At 34.8% G+C, this 19,052-nt stretch overlaps 4 protein-coding genes across 5 annotated transcripts; 2 read left to right on the top strand and 2 right to left on the bottom strand.

Annotated features, from left to right (window-relative positions):
• Nucleotides 1-6,511: 6,511 nt before the first annotated feature.
• LOC106374232 (B3 domain-containing protein REM1-like) lies at nucleotides 6,512-9,223 on the bottom strand. Its single transcript, XM_048745266.1, has 7 exons — nucleotides 8,731-9,223; nucleotides 8,350-8,638; nucleotides 8,170-8,279; nucleotides 7,637-8,059; nucleotides 7,265-7,510; nucleotides 6,907-7,159; nucleotides 6,512-6,816 (listed from the first exon to the last, which is right to left on the bottom strand). The coding sequence occupies exons 1-7, from the start codon at nucleotides 8,794-8,796 to the stop codon at nucleotides 6,767-6,769; spliced, it is 1,437 nt and encodes a 478-aa protein (XP_048601223.1). The 5' UTR covers nucleotides 8,797-9,223; the 3' UTR covers nucleotides 6,512-6,766.
• Nucleotides 9,224-9,449: 226 nt separating this feature from the next.
• LOC106374233 (B3 domain-containing protein REM1) lies at nucleotides 9,450-11,939 on the bottom strand. Of its 2 annotated transcripts, none has more exons than XM_048745265.1 (7): nucleotides 11,717-11,939; nucleotides 11,319-11,628; nucleotides 11,153-11,247; nucleotides 10,646-11,050; nucleotides 10,288-10,542; nucleotides 9,886-10,195; nucleotides 9,450-9,794 (listed from the first exon to the last, which is right to left on the bottom strand). In XM_048745265.1, the coding sequence occupies exons 1-7, from the start codon at nucleotides 11,783-11,785 to the stop codon at nucleotides 9,745-9,747; spliced, it is 1,494 nt and encodes a 497-aa protein (XP_048601222.1). In that variant the 5' UTR covers nucleotides 11,786-11,939; the 3' UTR covers nucleotides 9,450-9,744. The 2 variants fall into 2 exon arrangements, with proteins under 2 accessions (XP_048601222.1, XP_048601221.1); XM_048745264.1 differs by having other exon boundaries at nucleotides 11,319-11,631; nucleotides 11,717-11,934.
• A 536-nt stretch (nucleotides 11,940-12,475) lies between these two features.
• On the top strand, nucleotides 12,476-13,059 carry LOC106372833 (UDP-galactose/UDP-glucose transporter 7-like). The gene is made up of 3 exons (XM_048746133.1): nucleotides 12,476-12,610; nucleotides 12,662-12,805; nucleotides 12,910-13,059. The coding sequence occupies exons 1-3, from the start codon at nucleotides 12,476-12,478 to the stop codon at nucleotides 13,057-13,059; spliced, it is 429 nt and encodes a 142-aa protein (XP_048602090.1).
• A 2,066-nt stretch (nucleotides 13,060-15,125) lies between these two features.
• Nucleotides 15,126-18,563, top strand: LOC106375407 (probable xyloglucan glycosyltransferase 5). Its single transcript, XM_013815299.3, has 6 exons — nucleotides 15,126-15,559; nucleotides 15,690-16,409; nucleotides 16,483-16,791; nucleotides 16,862-17,152; nucleotides 17,231-17,344; nucleotides 17,663-18,563. The coding sequence occupies exons 2-6, from the start codon at nucleotides 15,690-15,692 to the stop codon at nucleotides 18,305-18,307; spliced, it is 2,079 nt and encodes a 692-aa protein (XP_013670753.2). The 5' UTR covers nucleotides 15,126-15,559; the 3' UTR covers nucleotides 18,308-18,563.
• The last annotated feature ends 489 nt before the right edge of the window (nucleotides 18,564-19,052 follow it).

A 19,052-nucleotide genomic window follows, 5' to 3' on the forward strand; every position in this document is an offset into this window, starting at 1 on the left:
CTTTACAAAATATTCATTCTTCCTAGAAACATTGATTATCATTCATCGGGTTTGTTCTTTTTTTTTACGTGATATAAAGATCCTGTAAATTTGTTTGAGCCAATTTGATTCTTATATCGACAAACCTTTTAACGAGACGAGATGAACAATCTCTGAAACTAGAGAAAGAGAAAAAAATTCAGAAATGGAAAAGGAGATGAGACTTCGTCATGAGATTTTTTTTATTTTTTCCAAATAATAAAAGGTGTAAGATATATTCAAAAAATTATATTGTGTAGATACTATAAATTTTTTTTAAAACAATCTTTTTTTTTAAAACCGTTACTTTAAATATAAAATAAATTAGGAATTGAGAAATATTAAGATCGGATAATTTTGTGTGGTTTTTCAAAAACTTAAATAATGGTGTAGTTTTCAAATTATTTTCTTATTTGAGTGTATTTCTCCAAATTTCTCCTTAAAATTATATGCATCACTATTTTATAATCATTTATTTAAGTGATACCTATTTAACTGATGTTAGACGATCAATTTTTTGTAGCGTTGATTTCTTCTCTTGCCAACGTTTTAACAGGAGCCACTTCATCTTCAGGAGTTACTTCTTCTTCAAGAACACGACATCTTTAAATTTCGTATCATTGTCTTTCACCTTGACATCGAGGATGTATCCCCCGTCGATAGATCCTTTCATGTTACATTCGGGTTAATTATAGGCTTCCAGCTTAAAACCAATTGGTGATTAATGGATTGACCCTAACTTTTTATATATTACTTAATATTCCTTAGAATTCCTGATGTGGGATATATATCTCTAATATCTCTTCTCGAGATGATGGCTTTTATTGGCCAGAAATCTCGGAACTCTTAAGACAGTTATACTCGGTTGAGCGAGTTAATTACAACATTTATATCCGGTCGGATAGGGTTATATTAATTAGGGGTAGGGTATTTAGGATATTGGCTCTGATACCATGTTAGATTCGGGTTAATTATGGACTTCCAACTTAAAACTAATTGGTGATTAGTGGATTGGCCCTAACCCTTTATGTATTACTTAATATTCATTAGAATTCCCGATGTGGTATATATATTCCTAATATTTCACCTCACCGGAAACCGTCTGACCAACCTGCATATCATTGTCCGTGTTCGGACCTTTCTTCATCTTCTCCCGGAGATGTTTTGCAACAGGAGGAGCTGAGCCTGAGGAGGCATTCACCGGCATCATTCTACAGAGAACAACAACAACAAACAAATAATTAAATAGAACAATTACAGTTCTATTGAACAAAGACAAAACATTTTATAAGGGTTTCACACTTATTCAATCTAATCGTTACATATTTATTATGGAACTGATTTTAAGACCATAATAGAAGCATAGTAGAAACCTAAGGTTCTCAAATCAGGTTAAAAAAGTATAAAACTTGAAATGAATGTTAGAATCACTAAACAAAGAGAAACCCTTTAACAAAAAAAAAAAAAAAAATCACTAAACAAAGAGAATCAAGAAAACGTACTTTTTCTCTTGCGGTGGTTTCTGTAATGTTTGGTTAAATACCCACTCCTTCCTATTTATAAGCAACTTATTATGAGTTTGTAACGGGCATTTTTACTAGCGACTTAATTTCCAAGGTACGTTTGTTAAATAAATACAAAAAAAAAAATCTTTCTTAAAATCAGATAGATGATTATTGTGGTTACCACCCACTGAATTCCGAAACTTGGTTGCATCAACTACTCTTTTGTTTCGCATTTGCCTAGTGCGTCATCTACCATTTTTTTTCCTTTTTGAAATATAAAGGTAACAAACTAATCCTATAATCGCCTAATATATGTTGCCAACAACAATTAAAACTTTCAAACAAATTTTAAATATAGATTATTTTATGCAATTTCAATTATAGGAAAATATTTTTAGATTATATTATAAATAAGAATATACATAAATATATATGATATTGTAGACAATATAGAAAAATCTTAAATAAATTTATATTAATAATTCAGCAATAAAGTATATATTTTAATAACATGTTTTATATTCACCCACTATATATATCCTTCAAAAGAATATCAGTTGGAACAGTGAAATATATTATTTGAAAAACCACAATAGATTAAAATATAATTTTAATAGGAAAGTTCATATTTTAAGAAGGATAAGAATACAAATAGAATACTGGTTTTCTCAAAGAATAATCTTGGATTGAATTGTAGGCTATTGATTTTTTTTTTGTCACAAGTAGGCTATTGATTATATGTTGGTAATTAAAGAGAGAACTTTTTACCATATGGATGAAAGCAAGAATGACCAAAGATAGTTTTGACAAAGAACAAAATAAAAAATTAACCAAAGAAACATACAGATGTTAGTCATTGAATGTACAAAAATATCTATCTATATATATAAAAAGAGTTTTTTCCTTCCTGATGATGTCACATCAGATTCCAGATCACAAAGTCGGTTTTTGTGGCTGCGACACGTGTCTCTTTCTTTTTTTAAATTGTTTCTTTCGTTTGGATTATTTGGGCTTTTATGATTTTCATTGGGCTTAGTATTATCTTTATATGGGCTGACAACAAAAACGATGTTTCTGTTAGTAATCGTGGCATTCAATTAAGCGCTTCAGCAAAATTTACAGGAGAAAATAACCCAAAAATCTACGGCCATGACCAGATACGCCGGAATCTTCGATCACCTGCAAGGATAAAGTCAAATCAAACACGGGTGGAAGCTTCCGACCTTGACTAATCGATTTGAATTCTTCTAATCTGAATCAAAATCAGGCACCGTTACAGAGTTGACTGGATTCATGCATCTTCATTAACACTCGCATTTACATTGATTTCCATCTCCTCGCACAATTTCTCATTCAATTAACATCATCATTCAGTGAGCTATAAATATGTGAGTTCCCTTCCATGAATTTCATCAGTTCATTATTCTAAACTATTTTCCAAAAAACAAATCAGAGATTGGAATGGCAAAAGCTTTTCAATTACTCACCGTTTTGAAAACCGACTCCACCGTCAAAGTGTCTCTCCTAAGGTTTTGGAAGGCTCAAGGCGGGAGCTTGGATGTCGATATGCTACCCCTCAATACTAAAATAATTCCGAGGAAATCTCTCATAAATCTCCTCGAGAGGCCAAGAGCAAAGAAGCTGCACACTAGCTTCTTTTTCTTTCAGTCTCAAGAATGGTGTCTCTTTTGGGCATCTTGGCCTGTTTTTTTATTTGGTATTTTTTCTGAGTCATTCTTGAATTCAAGCTTAGAATCCATGTTTTTACTTTTCTGTTTAGCTTTCGTTTTTTTTTTTGTTTCTCACCAGCTTCTGATGTTTCTTTTGAGATTTCCATTGTAAAGTTCTCTCCTTTTTGCCAAATTAAATCAAATGTACGTCTTTTAGAGACTCCAACGCAATCAACGCTTTGAGGTCATTCCTTTGGATTCTGTTTTAGGTTACCTGTATAGATATTCATAGTTGGATCTGGGTTTCTTAGTAAACTGAATATTTTTTTTCTGAAAAAGTGATTAAAAACAGTTAATTCATACTTTGTTTAGTTTGGTTCTACTGAATTTCAGACTAACCACCAGATTCAGGTAATAATAAAAGTATTAAATCTGAATAAGTTGGATTTTGAATTCAAACCTTGGTTTACAATGCTTTGTCTTAATCTTCTTTTTTAACTAGTTGGACAACTATCAAGTTTTCAACTTGAACAAACTAAATCTAAATGGCGGAGGCTGAGAGCTTTGTTCCTTTTCAGTGCATAAGGAATGATGTCATTTGGAGACTCAAATCCTACAAGCATGATTGGATCAGTGGTTTCAGAGCTGGATTTAGGTATGTTCAAGTCTCTTCTCTTTTGCTTTTACATAAAGTGTTACTACTTGAGAGAGATAAGGTTGATCTGCATTTATGAAAAAGTCTAGGGGTTTGTATAAATAATTGGAGCGGTTGTGGGTTTGTCAAGTTTCTTACCCTGAAAGAAACTATTGTTTTTTGCATGATTTGTGCTGCACTTGAAAAGTTAAGCCTGATTTCTTCTATGGTGATGATAGCTTTAATTTTTAGAGATCATGTATGTGTTGGATGGCTTAATGATTCCAAGGAATACATAGATGCTAGGAAATCTATAGACGATGTTGGGATTTGATTCTGAAGATCAGGTACTTTCCTTTTAGTTGTTTATTTACATGCTTAGACATAAGAACAACTCTAGTTACATTCTAATTTTCCTGGATGCACTCTTCCGTATAGTGGCTGCATTCCTTCATCTACGGAACATCGAACTCGCAGAGGGTCAAGAATCAGAAGCTTCAGAACCTAAGGACGAGAAATCACGGTTCCATCTAGACATCAAGGTTGTTCATGCTAACACTAAGGTATGACTTTGCTTCACTTTCTTCACTCATATTTAACCTTAAACTGAAGTTTATTTAGATATAAGTAGAGAATTTTTTAGTATATGACAATGTATGTGTTTGCAAGAATTCGTCTTTGCAAGACGTTAAGAGATATTGTGTTATGATTCCACGTCTTATCATTGATCTAATTAAGCTAGGAGTTTTAGATCTATCTTTTCAATTCAGTATCCTTTTATTTGTTAGGTATGCTCTTCGTTGATACTTTTTGATATATTAGATGGAAGAAATCAACATTTGATTGCATTAAAGGAAAATTTAATCATATATTTCAAGAAGAAGGGTGACACTTCTTTGAGATTTTCGATCTCTTTAACTTTTTGCCAGCTCCATCATCAGGCGAGAGACATTGTTTTCAGCAGTTCGGTATTGTCTCACCAAGAAGCATTGTTAATATATACTCCCTCCGTTCCTAAAAGATCCATGTTTTAGAAAAAAAAAATTGTTTCAAAAAGATACATCTTTTACATTTTCAATACATTAATTAATGAAAAATTGTACTTTTCAAAAAATACAATTGTGTTTAATAAAATCTCATTGGTTAAAAGTTATTGAGAATAGTTAATTAAGAAAACAATGTATTGGAAAATATAATTTTATATGTTTTCCTAATAAGTGTGAAAAAAATATAACATGAATCTTTTAAGAACAGAGCGAGTACATAAAAACAAGAAGCATTTGTAATAGATTGATGATATAATGATCATGCAAGCCTATTTGGTAGATTACCTGAGAAAAAAGTTCAGTTATATATCATGTATCACCATGTGACATCCAAAAGCAACTATAATATAAAATTTTAACCACAATACAAATTTGTTATATTTTGTTAATAATTATTTTTACTACCAACCAATTCTGAAAAATAACAGGCAAATACGATTATGAACATTATTCAAATTAATTAATTATATATTTTCAAATACATCAATATAGATGTCGAATGAGGAGGAGCAAAAAAAAATTGAAAGATAAAATTTTAATACCCTTAAAAGTTATAAGTTTAATGGTTCCAAAGCCAAAATAAAATTCCAAAAGTACATATAAATTTATTTTACACAAACTTAAATAAGTAAGATAAAAACATTAAGATTAAACTCCGCTTAATTATTTTATATATTTTCATCACGTGGTACATAATTTTCAATAATTAAAAATTACAAATTCTGAGTGATAAAAGTTCAAATCTGTTAGACAAAAACAAAAACAAAAAATTTAAACCTACATTTTTGGAAATTTGTCTAATGGTTTATGTTTTAATAATATTAATATAATTCTGTATATATATAATACTGAAACAAATAGAAAATAGAATTAAAAATAAATATTATAGAAAATTCCGGGCGTAGCCCGCGCCGACCCTAGTTGATTATATTCAACTTAATATGTGAAAACTTTTCAATTATCAAGTGTTTCAAAAAGAAATGGTAGCATGGTAAATAAGATTATGTTATTACCGTTTTTTCTTCTTTATGTAGACGTGCGACTCAGTTACTACTCGTAACTTATATGGAGCAGGAGCAGGAGCTGTCGAGCTTTCTGACAAAACATATCATCATTGGTCACATGACCATCCAAGTGCCATAAAAACTTAAATAATCAAAAATTCACCCAAAATACATATTGAATGACTTAAGGGTTTATTCAATCATCTTCAACCTTCATGTGTATAGCTTATACGACTACCAAGCGAGCTTGAGCCGGAAGCTGCAGCCTTCATAAAGCTCATTGCGGGATGGAGAAGACATTTCCAAGAGGCATATTTCTTGCCAAAATGCATAAGCACCGAAGCAGCGCATTGTTAATTAAACTAAAAGTTCCAACGCAATTCTAATATTTACTAGTTTCTTAGCTATTCCTTCAGTTTCTAAAAAATATATATTGTAGAGAAAATTTTTGTTTCAAAAAGATACATCGTTTATATTTCCAATGTAATTTTTGTCAACTAATAATGAAAAATTGTGAAGTTCAAAAACATTAATTGCATTTATTAAAATTTTATTGATTTAAAATATAGAAAATATAAAATTACAAAAAACTATACATTTATAGCTAAATTTTAATATATTTTATTAAAAAATGTAAAAATTCTAAAATATAAATCTTTTACAAAACAAAGCAAAAACATAAGTCACAAGCCCTTCAAATATACAAACATTGTGAGCCATTGAACCGAACAAAGGCACCAAGAAAAGGGCAGTCTCCAGAGCTTTAAAGTCTTAAATACTGAAAAGGACCTAACATAGTCGGAGGAAGAAGCCGTTCTTGTGAAAACCATGATACAAAAAGTGCATGCAGATAGCCTTTTGTTCCTTTTTCCTGCTAATTAATTTTACTTTAAACCAGATTATTGTTTAGAATTTTGCTGATTCCCAATATCCTCTCCCCTGTTCCATCAACCAAAAGTTATGAATATCAGTATACCAAAAGATTACTGATATCAAGAAAAACATGAAGATATTGATTCCGAAACACACCTAAGTCGTCAACTCCCAGTAGTGAAGCTTCTAGATTATTCTCCCTTGTCTTGAGCTCCGCCTTGAAATGTCTGATGGTGTTCAGAGTATCTTGAATGCTTTGTTTCACGTTACCAACTTGATCAGAGACTGAGCAAGATTCTGGTTGCTTGCGCTTCAAGTTACTGTTAGATCTGTTTAAAACCCTAGCGTGTCCTCTCTTGCTCACTTCTGGAGTCTTTTCCACAGTATTTCCTTTTTCCTTGTTTTCAATCTGAAACGTAACTCGAGAAACATTTTTAGCATCTCTAATAAAAGTTTTAGCTCTAAGTTTAACTAAACAAGCCAAAGAGCAAAAAGTTGGAGTTGGTGGTTTTACCTTAGAGTGGAACTTAAATACAGGGGTTGCATCTTCACATATCAACTCCAACACGAATGAGTCATTCACTTCAACTCCATTCGCTTTGCACATCTCTCTCCAACCTTTTCTCATATAAAACATTTCACGTCCGCGTTGTCCTGACATCTGTAGATAAGATGACCACTTTCTTCCATCTTTGTTCAGCAGAGTTATCTCCATAGACTTGTTAATGCCACTCTCACGCAAGAAAACCGATGAAATAGTCTGTCACAAGTTTCGTAGTTAGTAATGAATTTTAGGACTCCATAAAGTCATGACTACATCCTCCTAATCAAAGTTTCATGACAACTAGATGAAAAAATTACACTAAAACAAAGTTGTTGAACTTACTAGTTGCCCGGTCTTGAAACGGTTGGGTGTAAACTCTGATGTCAGTAATCGGGAAGGAGTATTCTTTTCTTTGCTGCAGCCTACAGAACATATCTTCACTGCATCTGCTTCAGGGAATTCTTCTTCTTCTTCTTCTTCTTCCTCTTCTTCTTTGTCTTCATGACCATTGCCTGACTCGTGTGAACATAACAAGAGCACAGGCCTTTCTCCACTTTCGGAAAGTTTAAAGTTACATATGTCACCTTGACTTAACCCATTAGCTGAGCAAAAGTTAGCCCAGCCTCGTCTGATGTAAAACGCACCACTTGAGATGTTTCTTGAAAGAATAAGTGTCCATTTTCTTCCCTTCTCATTAACTAAAAATATCTCACACGGTTTGTTTTGTTTATTAAACGACATAACCTTAAAATCCTCAGAAAAATCCTGATAAGAAAATACATCATCAACAAACAATTAATCGATGATGAAACACATCACTCACAGTATCTACTCTTTCATGTTACAAAATAAAAGGTAAAAAAAAGAGTAGTTACCAAGCGATCATCGATGAGGCTAGAAGGTGTGACACTAGCTCTGAGGAAACAAGAGTCGCCTGTTGAAGTATCTGCTTCTGGTTTCTTATTCTTTTCCACCAAAATGTCCCCTGCAATCACAACAACAATCTTCACTTTCGTTTCACTAAACCCAAAAATAAAACATATCAAACAACTTACCTTCATCATTATCTTCGTCTTCTACATCATCGGACTCATCAGATTCACTGTCGTCAGTATCATCGGACTCATTATCATCAGATTCACCGGAAACAGCTACATGAAAGATCTCTTCTCCATCGTGTCTGAAAGCCAAGACGTCCCCTTCACTGAAACTATGAACGGCGGCGAACTCTTCCCAGCCGCCGGCATGCCTGTTGCCGTCCAGTTTCACTTTCCATATTCTGTCCGACGCGTCTGATCTTAGCAAAACTTTCGTGTGATTACGTAAGAGCTCATCGTCAAGCGTCTGCAACAACAACAAGAACAAACAAACAGCTATAAACGATGACAAAGTCAGAAGAACAACAAAAGATAATAAAACCAGATGCATGCACTTACAAGAAGTGGTTTGGCTCCGGTCAGAAATCTCCAGTGAAACAGAGAGGGTTTTGGAGGAACCACCATTGTTCAGGGCAGAGTATGAGAGAGAGAGATAAAGCAAAGGGAAACTCTGTTCTGTATTAATATTTCTCCCTCAAAAATGATGACGTTACATTGTTTTCTCTATATACATATAATTACGTTACAAAAACTATATTGAGTGAATCGAATCGAATAAAAATCTACAAAATGATGTGAATCTTTCACATTTCTGTAAGACACATCTTCTTTTTCTTACACCACTTTTACTTGTCCATCCATCTATCAAACTACTCATCGGTATCTATGACCAAAAGGACTACTACACTGTATACATCAAATGATTGCCCTCTACACCATAGGTTTTGTCACCTTTTTTAATTGCACTATTTTAATTTTTAGTTCATTACTTTACTTCTAAATTTAATTAGTTTTATATTAAAGTCATCGTCGTAAACTCGTAACTGTGTCTTTTGGACCCAACTTCTTTAAATGGACCGCAAGTTGGATTTACTATTAGACAGAAACGTGCCTAAGACCTTCTCGCTAAACCAGAAGGTTACCGACTTTTCTAGTGTTGACTTGAGCTCTCGCTTAAGATACTCCAACCCAGGAAAAATTTAATCACAATTTCTTCTCGTAATGCGTTTCGAATCACGTTGAAACCGCTAAGAAACGTGTTCCCTGAGGAAACTCAATTTTTGAATAGACTTATATATCACGAAAGCATGCAATATAATTATAGTTTCTTAGCTATATAACAAAGCATAAACGTAAGTCACAACACCTTCAAATATACAAACATTGGTGAGCCATGGAACCGAACAAAGGCACCAAGATAATAGGCAGTCTCTAGAACTTAAAAGTCTTAAATACTGAAAAGGAAACTTAACGTGGAGTTTTGAGGAAGAAGCCGTTCTTGTGAAAACCATGATACAAAAAGTGCTTGCAGATAGTCTTTTGATCCTTTTCCCCCTGCTATTTAATTATACTTTAAGCCAGATTATTGTTGAGAATTTTGTTGATTCCCAATATCCTCTCACCTGTTTCATCAACCAAAAGTTATGAAAATTAGTAAATACCAAAAGATGATGATATCAAGAAAAGAAAGTAAATCTTGATTCAGAAACATACCTAAGTCGTCAAGTTCAAGTAGTGAAGCTTCCAGATTCCTCTCCCTTGTCTTGAGCTCCGCTTTGAAATGTCTGATGGTGTTCAGAGTATCTAGAACGCTTTGTCTCGCGTTAGCCACTTGATCAGAGACTGAGCAAGATTCTGGTTGCTTGCCCTTCAAGTAAGTGTTGGATCTGTTTGAAACCCTAGTGCATCCTCTCTTGCTTCCTCTCTCTCCATCTATTTCTACTCCTGGAGTCCTTTCCACAGTCCTTGCATGTAGAGCTCTCTTCTTACTAGTTACTATGTTTCCTTTTCCCTTGTTTTTAATCTGAAAATAGAAAAGAAAAAAGAAGTGACTCATGAGTCATTTTTAGCTCTTAAGTTTTAACTACATGCAAAGTTGGTGCTGTGTGGGTTTACCTTAGAATGGAACTTAAAGATAGGGTTTGCAGCTTCGCATATCAACTCCAACACGAATGAGTCATTCACTTCAACTCCATTCGCTTCGCACATCTCTCTCCAACCTTTTCTTATGTAACACCATTCACCTCCGGGTTGTCCTGTCTTGTTTAGATAAGATGGCCACTTTCTTCCATCATTGTCCAGCAGAGTTATCTCCCCAGACTTCTTAATGCCACTCTCACGCAAGACACCCGATGAAAGCATTGAAATATACTGAAACAAGTTTCAAAATTAGTAACGTCTTAAACTCTACAAAATCAAAGTCGCAAACGTTCATATATGAAAAGTTACTCTCAAACAAAGTTCTTGAACTTACTAGTTGCCCGGTCTTGAAACGGCTTGGTGTAAACTTTCGTGTCAGAAAGCGGGAAGGAGTGTTCTTCTCGTTGCTGCAGCCTCCTACAGAACATATCTTCAATGTATCTGCTTCAGGGCATTCTTCTTCTTCTTTGTCTTCATGGCCATTGCCAGACTCGTGTGAACACAACAAAAGCACAGGCCTTTCCCCACTTTCGGAAAGTTTGAAGTAACAAAAGTCACCTCGGATTAACCCATTAGCTGAGCAAAAGTTAGCCCAGCCTCTTGTGATGTAAAACGCACCACTTGATATGTTTCTTGAAAGCCTCAGTGTCCGTTTTCTTCCTTTCTCATTAACTAAGTATATCTCAAACGGTTTCTTGTGCTCATCAAACAACATAAACTTAAAATCTTTAGGAAGATCCTGAAAGAAAAAAAAAAAACATCATCAATTAATCCATTGTGGAACACATCAGCAAATCACTCATACTATCAAACCCAAAAAAGGGTAAAAAGAAGTAGTTACAAGACGATCTTTGGTGAGGCTACAAGGAGTGACACGAGCTCTGAGGAAACAGTCTGATGAAGAATCTGCTTCCTTGTTCACCAAACTACTGTCCCCTGCAATCATAACAACAATCTTCACTTACATTTCCACTAAACCAAAAAATAAAACATATCAAACAACTTACCTTCATCATTATCTTCGGAATCATCAGATTCACTGTCGTCAGTGTCATTGGACTCATCATCAGATTCACTGTCGTCAGTATCATCGGACTCATCATCATCAGATTCACTGGAAACAGCCACATGAAAGATCTCTTCTCCATTGTGTCTAAAAACCAAGACGTTTCCGTCGCTGAAATTATTAACGGCGGCGAACTCTTCCCAGCCGCCGGCGAGCCTGTTGCCGTCCAGTTTCACTTCCCATATTTTGTCCGAGGCGTCTGATATTAGCAAAACTTTCATGTGACTACTTATGAACTCATCATCAAGCGTCTGCTACAACAAGAGTAACAAAAAAAAAAAAGTTTTATAAGATGATAACAAACACAGAAGACTAAAAAAAAGATCATATGTGTTTTACCAGAATTGGTTTGTCTCCGGTAAGAAATGTCAGTTGAAACAGAGAGGGTTGTGGAGGAGGAACCACCATTGTTCAGAGCAGAGCTAAGTAGAGAGAGAGAATAATGAAAGGGAAACTTCTGTATTCTTATTAGTATTTTCTTCTAGATGATAACGTTACACTGTTATCTCTGTATATACATATAGTTAAGTTACAAAAAAAAATATCGAATCTTATAAAATCCATAAAATGATGTGAATCTTTCAGATTAATAAGACGCATCATCTTTTTCTTACACAACTTTTCCATCAAACTCCCATCTCCTATCCTAAAGGACCACTCTGTACACCAAAAGACTACCCTATAGGTTTTGATCAGAATAGGTTTTGTTACACTATTTTAATTTTTAGTTTATTATTTTAATTAGTTTTTTTTATCTTAAAAGTAAAACCAGATGCTGTACGAACTGAGTGGAGTGACCGTTCAAATTGGGTCTTTTGGGCCCAACTTCCTTAAATGGACTAAAAGGACGGGTTTAGTATTGGAGGACAGTGTGTCTAAGACCTTCTTTCTCAACTAGAAGTTTGAATCTCTTGTTTCAAATTTGTTCACTTCAGGTTGCTCTCTATCTGTACTACTGACGGCTGCAGGTTGTGTAATTGCAGCTCTTGGAGATTTTCTTATCTGTTTTTTATCTCAGGTTTGTTTACTTCTCTTGCGTTCAATCTATATGCTATAACAAATATATCTTTTTACTCCTCATTGCTTGCATTGCGGACAATGTACCTTGTGCTGGTGGAGAAGTCTGGTACAGAAGATGGGCTTTCCTCGATCGAGATAATGTTCTATAACAGCTTCCTTTCCCTCCCATTTTTGTCCTTCCTCATCATAGCTACTGGCGAGTTTCCAAATTCTGTATTGCTATTGCTCGCAAAGGTCTTTTAGCTGTTTTATTCTCCTGGACAGTGTTCTTACTTGCCGTTCTTGGTGATTCTTGTTCTTTCGCTGGTTATGGGGATTGTCCTCAACTTCACAGTGTTTCTTTGCACCATTGTGAACTCTGCTCTAACTACAACCATCGTTGGTGTCCTCAAAGGCGTTGGTTCCACCGTGAGTATATACTCTCTCTCTCTCTCTCTCTCTCATTTGGCTAGTATCTTGATTGTCAAGTCTTAGTAATCACTTTCTCACTCTTATTATGTTTGATTGCCCAGACGCAAGGTTTTGTCCTCTTGGGTGGTGTTGAAGTACATGCTTTGAACGTGTCTGGTTTAGTGGTCAACACAGCTGGTGGTGTGTGGTACTCTTACGCCAAGTACCGACAGAAAAAAAAGCTAAACCGGCTAAGTTACTGCCTGATTTAGAAGCTCACAAAAAAATGAGAATATCACAAAAAAATCTACATGTTTTTGAAGACTTACTACCGAAAAAATAATTTATATTGACAACGCAAATAAACAAAACCACGGATGCGCTACTTTGGAATAGTTGACAAACATTTTAAAAACTTGCATAAAAGATAAAAAAAAAAACTGTAATCAACTAAAAGAGAAACTTTATTCAAATAAATGAATGTGAATTATTGACTGTATCCACTAATTACAATTATGAAAAATAAATATTGCTAAAGTAGAGACTAGAGAGTGTAAAGCAATGTATGTGGAAGGAAATAATAGCATAGTTCAAAGAATATCATAATTAAAAAGTGCTCGTTATTAATCATCCATAATCGACCATCTTAATATATGCATGATTAATGGTCCCGGTCTAAACTGGATATATTCTAAACACACACTAAATCAAATACAGTGTGTCGCATCCAATAATTTGTGAATTATTGTTTACCTAGATTGTCATAGTGATATTACTAGAGACTTAGTTTTCAAATTAAAATCATACCAATTCTGTAGTTTATTGAAACATCTAGTTTTTTTCCTGTCATATATTTACATTGACCAATCACCAATCATTGCTGACTTTAAATTAGAAACATTCGAACTTTCATTTCACCCCACATGGTGAATGGTCAAACTACTACTATATCACCACGATTAGTTTTGGGAACCGATATGTAGATAGCTCAAACAAAACAAAGCTATTACCAAATAAAATTATAAATACACCAAGTTAATTATAGCTAAACATATAATTTTAAAAAATCTTATGTCTTTTAGCTTTTACTTTTCTTTTCGTTTTTATATAATACTTTTGTAAAACGTTAGGTATCGTATAGTAAAAAAACCTTAAAAATGCTAAAGAATATTCTTATCTTCTAGAGTTCTGCATGTCTTTAGTATCGCCATTCGCCACCGACAAGTAACTCGCGGCTGAAACTTTCCGAATTCACAAATCTAAAAATGTGTGATTATTCATTATACTGAATCATACACCTCTTCTTGTCAAAGACACACCACACCACTCTACATTAACTTTTGTTTTACAAAAGGCCCACAATTAGTGGCAATACTCCAAAAGTTTCTTTCCAACTAATATCACACTAGTAGTCAACTAACACTTGTTTAACAAAAGACCTTTCTCGATTGTCAGTGTACGTTGTTAATTAATCACACAAATATCATAACTGAATTTTCTCTCTTTGCTAATTACTATTTCGTTTCAAATAGTAATTACAAAACATATACAATTTTGATTATAAATATATTTTTATCTTTATGATTAATTATTTCTCATAATTTTTAATCAATCAAAGTTTAATAAACAATTTTTTTAAGAAAATAAATAAATTTTTTAATTGCCTAACTACAAATGTAAAAAAATATTAAATATGTGTTATAGAGTTTTCACACTTACTTAAATATATATTAATTTTTAATTATAAACAACATATTATTTTTGTCATTAAGTATTTCCCATAACTTTTTGCTAATCAAAATTTAATAAGCATTACTAGTTGTTTCAAAGTTTATAATTTATCATTATTACCTAATTTAAATTCTAAAAGCTACATCTTTTTAATATTTTCTTTTTAAAACATAGATCATTCTAGTAATTAACGCTAAAAAGTTAGAAAGCCACCATATACATGTATGTCTTCATAACATTCCCGTTATAGTTACAAAGTTAATGGCATTTGCTATAAAACAAAATTATATAACTTGAATGGACTACTCAAAAGGGATTTTTACTATAATGTATAAATAATAATCAAATATTTATGGAAGCACATGGAACATGACATGGGGATAACGTAGAAGAAGCGGTGAGAATAGTAGAGAGGTGATTCACTTGAAACCGTTTTGGTATCTTCTAAAACTTGTTCCAATCTAACCAGTTCCTCTCGCAAATTTGAATTTGTCTTCAACTCAAATTTGCCAAGCAATGATATATGGTCCATACATCAGTAAATTTTCCTAATTATATTTCATTTTCTCCAAGATCTAAATTTTTATTTGACATGACAAGTACTGGCGAAAGTAACAAGAGTGTGATAAAAAGGGGATGAATTTGCATGCTGAAGCCATCAAAATAATAAGTAGCTGAACCAAAGTAAACACACACATGAAAGTGTAAGACAGATCTCACAAGCTTCACATATACCTTTCTTCTTCCCCTCTCTCTCTCTCTCACTCTTTCTCAAGTATTTTTTAATCTCTCTCAGACACTCCACTCTCTCACCAACCTATCTCTTTCTCTCTCTGTCATTCTCTCTAAAAAAAGGTCCACTATAAATGAGGGCTTGAGCTGTAGGGGATGATGCTTCTCTGTCTGTGGTTTTATAATAAAAACAAAAATGGGTCTGTAGATTCTGATTTCCTGGATCTGGGTGTTGCTTTATCTTCCATTATCTGTTAGAAAGCTTCCTCCTTTCTTCAAGATTTACTCACTCTCAAAGGAGCTTCAAAGGTGCCATTTTTAAATCTTTTCCTCAAATGGGTTTTGCTTAATCTTCTTCAGTTTTGAGATTAAAGTCTGTTTCTTTCTTTGAATCCTTACCACACTGAGAAACTCAACTACTTTGTCTTTTTTTTTGTAGATGGCTCCAAGGTTGGATTTTTCAGATTGGTGGGCGAAAGACGCGAGGAAAGGAACACCAGTTGTTGTCAAAATGGAGAATCCAAACTACTCAGTCGTCGAAATCCAAGGACCAGATTCAGCCTTCAGACCGGTGGAGAAGAGCAGAGGCAAGAACGCAAAGCAAGTCACTTGGGTTCTACTCCTCAAAGCTCACAGAGCCGTTGGTTGTCTCACTTGGTTCGCTACAGTCTTCTGGTCTCTCCTCGGTGCCATCAAGAAACGCCTCAGCTTCACTCACCCTCTCGGCTCCGAGAGATTAGGAAGAGACAGGTGGCTTTTCACAGCCATTAAGCTCTTCTTAGCTCTCTCCTTGCTGATTCTCGCGTTTGAGATCGTTGCTTACTTCAGAGGATGGCATTACTTTGAGAGCCCGAGCCTTCACATCCCTACTAGCACTCTTGAGATCCAGAGCTTGCTTCACCTTGTCTACGTTGGTTGGTTGGGGTTAAGAGCTGATTATATCGCTCCACCAATCAAAGCTCTCTCCAAGTTTTGTATTGTGCTGTTCCTGATACAGTCTGTAGACCGTTTGATTCTCTGCTTGGGCTGTTTCTGGATCAAGTACAAGAAAATCAAACCTAGATTCGATGAGGAACCGTTCCGTAATGATGACGCTGAGGGATGTGGTTATGTGTATCCAATGGTTCTTGTTCAGATACCAATGTGCAATGAAAGAGAGGTATGTTTATTGATCTTTCTCCCACTCAGTTACCTTATTAGTGTAATGATGTTTGGTCTTTTTCTTGTTTCAGGTGTATGAGCAATCTATATCTGCTGTGTGTCAACTTGACTGGCCGAAAGATCGAATCTTGGTTCAGGTTCTTGATGATTCAAACGATGAAAGCATCCAGCTGTTGATTAAAGCTGAGGTTGCTAAATGGAGCCAAAAGGGAGTCAATATAATCTACAGGCATCGTTTGGTTAGAACCGGATACAAAGCTGGTAACCTCAAGTCAGCTATGAGCTGTGATTACGTGGAAGCATACGAGTTTGTAGCAATCTTTGATGCGGACTTTCAACCTAATCCTGACTTCCTTAAACTAACAGTTCCTCATTTCAAGGTTGGTAGTAATTAACATCTGTTTCATTATCAAATGTAGAGATAACTCTTAACTTGTTGCATATCTTCAGGATAACCCAGAGTTGGGTTTGGTTCAAGCGAGGTGGACGTTTGTGAACAAAGACGAGAACTTGTTGACACGTCTCCAGAACATCAATCTGTGTTTCCACTTTGAGGTTGAGCAGCAAGTGAGCGGCGTGTTCTTGAACTTCTTTGGTTTCAATGGGACAGCTGGAGTTTGGAGGATCAAAGCACTTGAGGAATCTGGTGGCTGGCTAGAAAGAACAACTGTTGAGGATATGGATATAGCAGTCCGTGCGCATCTCCATGGATGGAAGTTCATATATCTTAATGATGTCAAGGTACTACTATTGATCAATCATTCTTATTTAAAAAAAAAAATCTCTATTCATGTAACCATGAGCGAGAACAATCTACAGGTCCTTTGTGAAGTTCCTGAGTCATATGAAGCATATAAGAAGCAGCAACACCGTTGGCATTCTGGACCTATGCAGCTTTTTCGCCTTTGTCTTGGTGCAATCTTGACCTCTAAGGTAGCTTTACAACTCTTTTCTCCTTCAAAGATTACTCCATCCGTTTCATAAAGATGAATGTTTTAGTGAAAAAAAAGAAAAAAAAGTTTCAAGATGATATATATATTTTTGTATTTTCAACGCCTTATATCAACTAATAAATTTCAAAAACATTAATTGCACTTCTTGAATTCTTATTGGTTTGGAATTATAGAAAATAGATAATCATGAAAAGCTATATGTTTTATTAATATGTGTGAAAATTCTAAAACATTGAAACAAAAGAGAATATAGTTTTTGATCATTGTGTTGACTGTTTCACATTCTTTCTTGTTGCAGATAGCAATATGGAAGAAAGCGAATCTGATACTACTCTTCTTCCTACTTAGGAAACTCATACTTCCTTTCTACTCCTTCACATTGTTCTGCATTATCCTCCCACTCACCATGTTCGTTCCAGAAGCTGAGCTCCCCGTTTGGGTCATCTGCTACATACCTGTATTCATGTCTTTCCTCAACCTCCTCCCATCTCCAAAGTCCTTCCCTTTCATCGTCCCTTACCTCTTGTTCGAGAACACAATGTCAGTCACCAAGTTCAACGCCATGGTCTCGGGTCTATTCCAGTTAGGTAGCTCTTACGAGTGGATTGTCACAAAGAAAGCTGGAAGATCATCAGAGTCGGATCTTTTATCCATCACCGAGAAAGAGTCGCCAAACAAGAGAAGCCAGTTGCTTAGGGGAGTTTCAGACAGCGAGCTTTTGGAGCTGAACCAACTCGAAGAGCAGAAACAAGCGGTTGCAAAGAAGCCTGTTAAGAAAATCAACAAGATATACCACAAGGAGCTAGCGTTAGCCTTTCTTTTGCTCACTGCAGCTGTTAGGAGTCTCTTGGCGGCTCAAGGAGTGCATTTCTACTTCTTGATGTTCCAAGGTGTCACGTTTCTTCTCGTGGGTCTTGACCTCATTGGCGAGCAGATGAGTTGAAGAAAACAGATTCAGTAACTGGAGTCAAATAAATCAGTGGAGTTTGATTTCTCTATAATGAGATTTGTTGGAACCGTAGTTGGTAGGCATTTAATTTCTTTTCATGTTTGTTTGTTTGTTTTTTTAATGTTTGTTTGATTACTCAAATTGTTAGGGATAGAGTGTGTGAGAGGCAAGAGATTCATGAATGTATACAATATCTGTAAAGTTGGAAACATGTTGCTGGCAGTTAAAAAAAAAGAGCTTTTGTCTTGAACCAATACAAGATTCATGTTCAAATCACCTGCAGAGACGGTTAACTGTAAAATAACTAACTAGAACCAGTTTCTGTCTAGAATGAAACATAGACAGAGATGAGAGAGACCATTTAATGGTTTCTGACCTTGAGGAATTTCTCAGATTAGTGTCGGTGAAAAGTGAAGAAACGTGGTGCTAAAAAGGTGTCGGCAGAGAAAAATGGAATGAGAAGAAGCATGTAAAGTTGTGTTGCAGAGAGAGTTGAGAGGGAGGGGTTTACGTCACATGATAACAATCATTTGAATGATGTGGAAGTGAGGGATGGGACCGAACTAGTTTCAATGTGGTGGATTTGGGACCGAACTAGGATCATGATCTTGTCTCTTTTACTTTTGCTGGCTTCATTATTTGTGGTCATGCCCAAAGTCTTTTTATATTTAAATTTTCTTACGAGTACTTGCAAACATGTACTCGTAAACATGAAAACCTGGTCGCAGTTTTTTTTTTT

This window comes from Brassica napus, chromosome C1 (genome assembly GCF_020379485.1).
Source record: "Brassica napus cultivar Da-Ae chromosome C1, Da-Ae, whole genome shotgun sequence".
In the NCBI taxonomy this organism is placed as follows: Eukaryota; Viridiplantae; Streptophyta; class Magnoliopsida; order Brassicales; family Brassicaceae; genus Brassica; species Brassica napus.

What these genes read in the sequence shown, in the direction of transcription:
- LOC106374232 (XM_048745266.1), bottom strand. Translation starts at nt 8,796, where the DNA reads ATGGTGGTTCCTCCAAAACCCTCTCTGTTTCACTGGAGATTTCTGACC. An exon ending in GCCTCATCGATGATCGCTTG is followed by an intron (nt 8,060 to 8,169) that starts GTAACTACTCTT and finishes TTTTCTTATCAG; the next exon opens with GATTTTTCTGAGGATTTTAA. An exon ending in ACTGGGAGTTGACGACTTAG is followed by an intron (nt 6,817 to 6,906) that starts GTGTGTTTCGGA and finishes TTGATGGAACAG; the next exon opens with GGGAGAGGATATTGGGAATC.
- LOC106374233 (XM_048745264.1), bottom strand. Translation starts at nt 11,785, where the DNA reads ATGGTGGTTCCTCCTCCACAACCCTCTCTGTTTCAACTGACATTTCTT. An exon ending in GCCTCACCAAAGATCGTCTT is followed by an intron (nt 11,051 to 11,152) that starts GTAACTACTTCT and finishes TTTTTCTTTCAG; the next exon opens with GATCTTCCTAAAGATTTTAA. An exon ending in TCTTTAAGTTCCATTCTAAG is followed by an intron (nt 10,196 to 10,287) that starts GTAAACCCACAC and finishes TTCTATTTTCAG; the next exon opens with ATTAAAAACAAGGGAAAAGG.
- LOC106372833 (XM_048746133.1), top strand. Translation starts at nt 12,476, where the DNA reads ATGTACCTTGTGCTGGTGGAGAAGTCTGGTACAGAAGATGGGCTTTCC. An exon ending in CTGGCGAGTTTCCAAATTCT is followed by an intron (nt 12,611 to 12,661) that starts GTATTGCTATTG and finishes TCTCCTGGACAG; the next exon opens with TGTTCTTACTTGCCGTTCTT. An exon ending in TCAAAGGCGTTGGTTCCACC is followed by an intron (nt 12,806 to 12,909) that starts GTGAGTATATAC and finishes TTGATTGCCCAG; the next exon opens with ACGCAAGGTTTTGTCCTCTT.
- LOC106375407 (XM_013815299.3), top strand. Translation starts at nt 15,690, where the DNA reads ATGGCTCCAAGGTTGGATTTTTCAGATTGGTGGGCGAAAGACGCGAGG. An exon ending in CAATGTGCAATGAAAGAGAG is followed by an intron (nt 16,410 to 16,482) that starts GTATGTTTATTG and finishes TTCTTGTTTCAG; the next exon opens with GTGTATGAGCAATCTATATC. An exon ending in TATATCTTAATGATGTCAAG is followed by an intron (nt 17,153 to 17,230) that starts GTACTACTATTG and finishes AACAATCTACAG; the next exon opens with GTCCTTTGTGAAGTTCCTGA.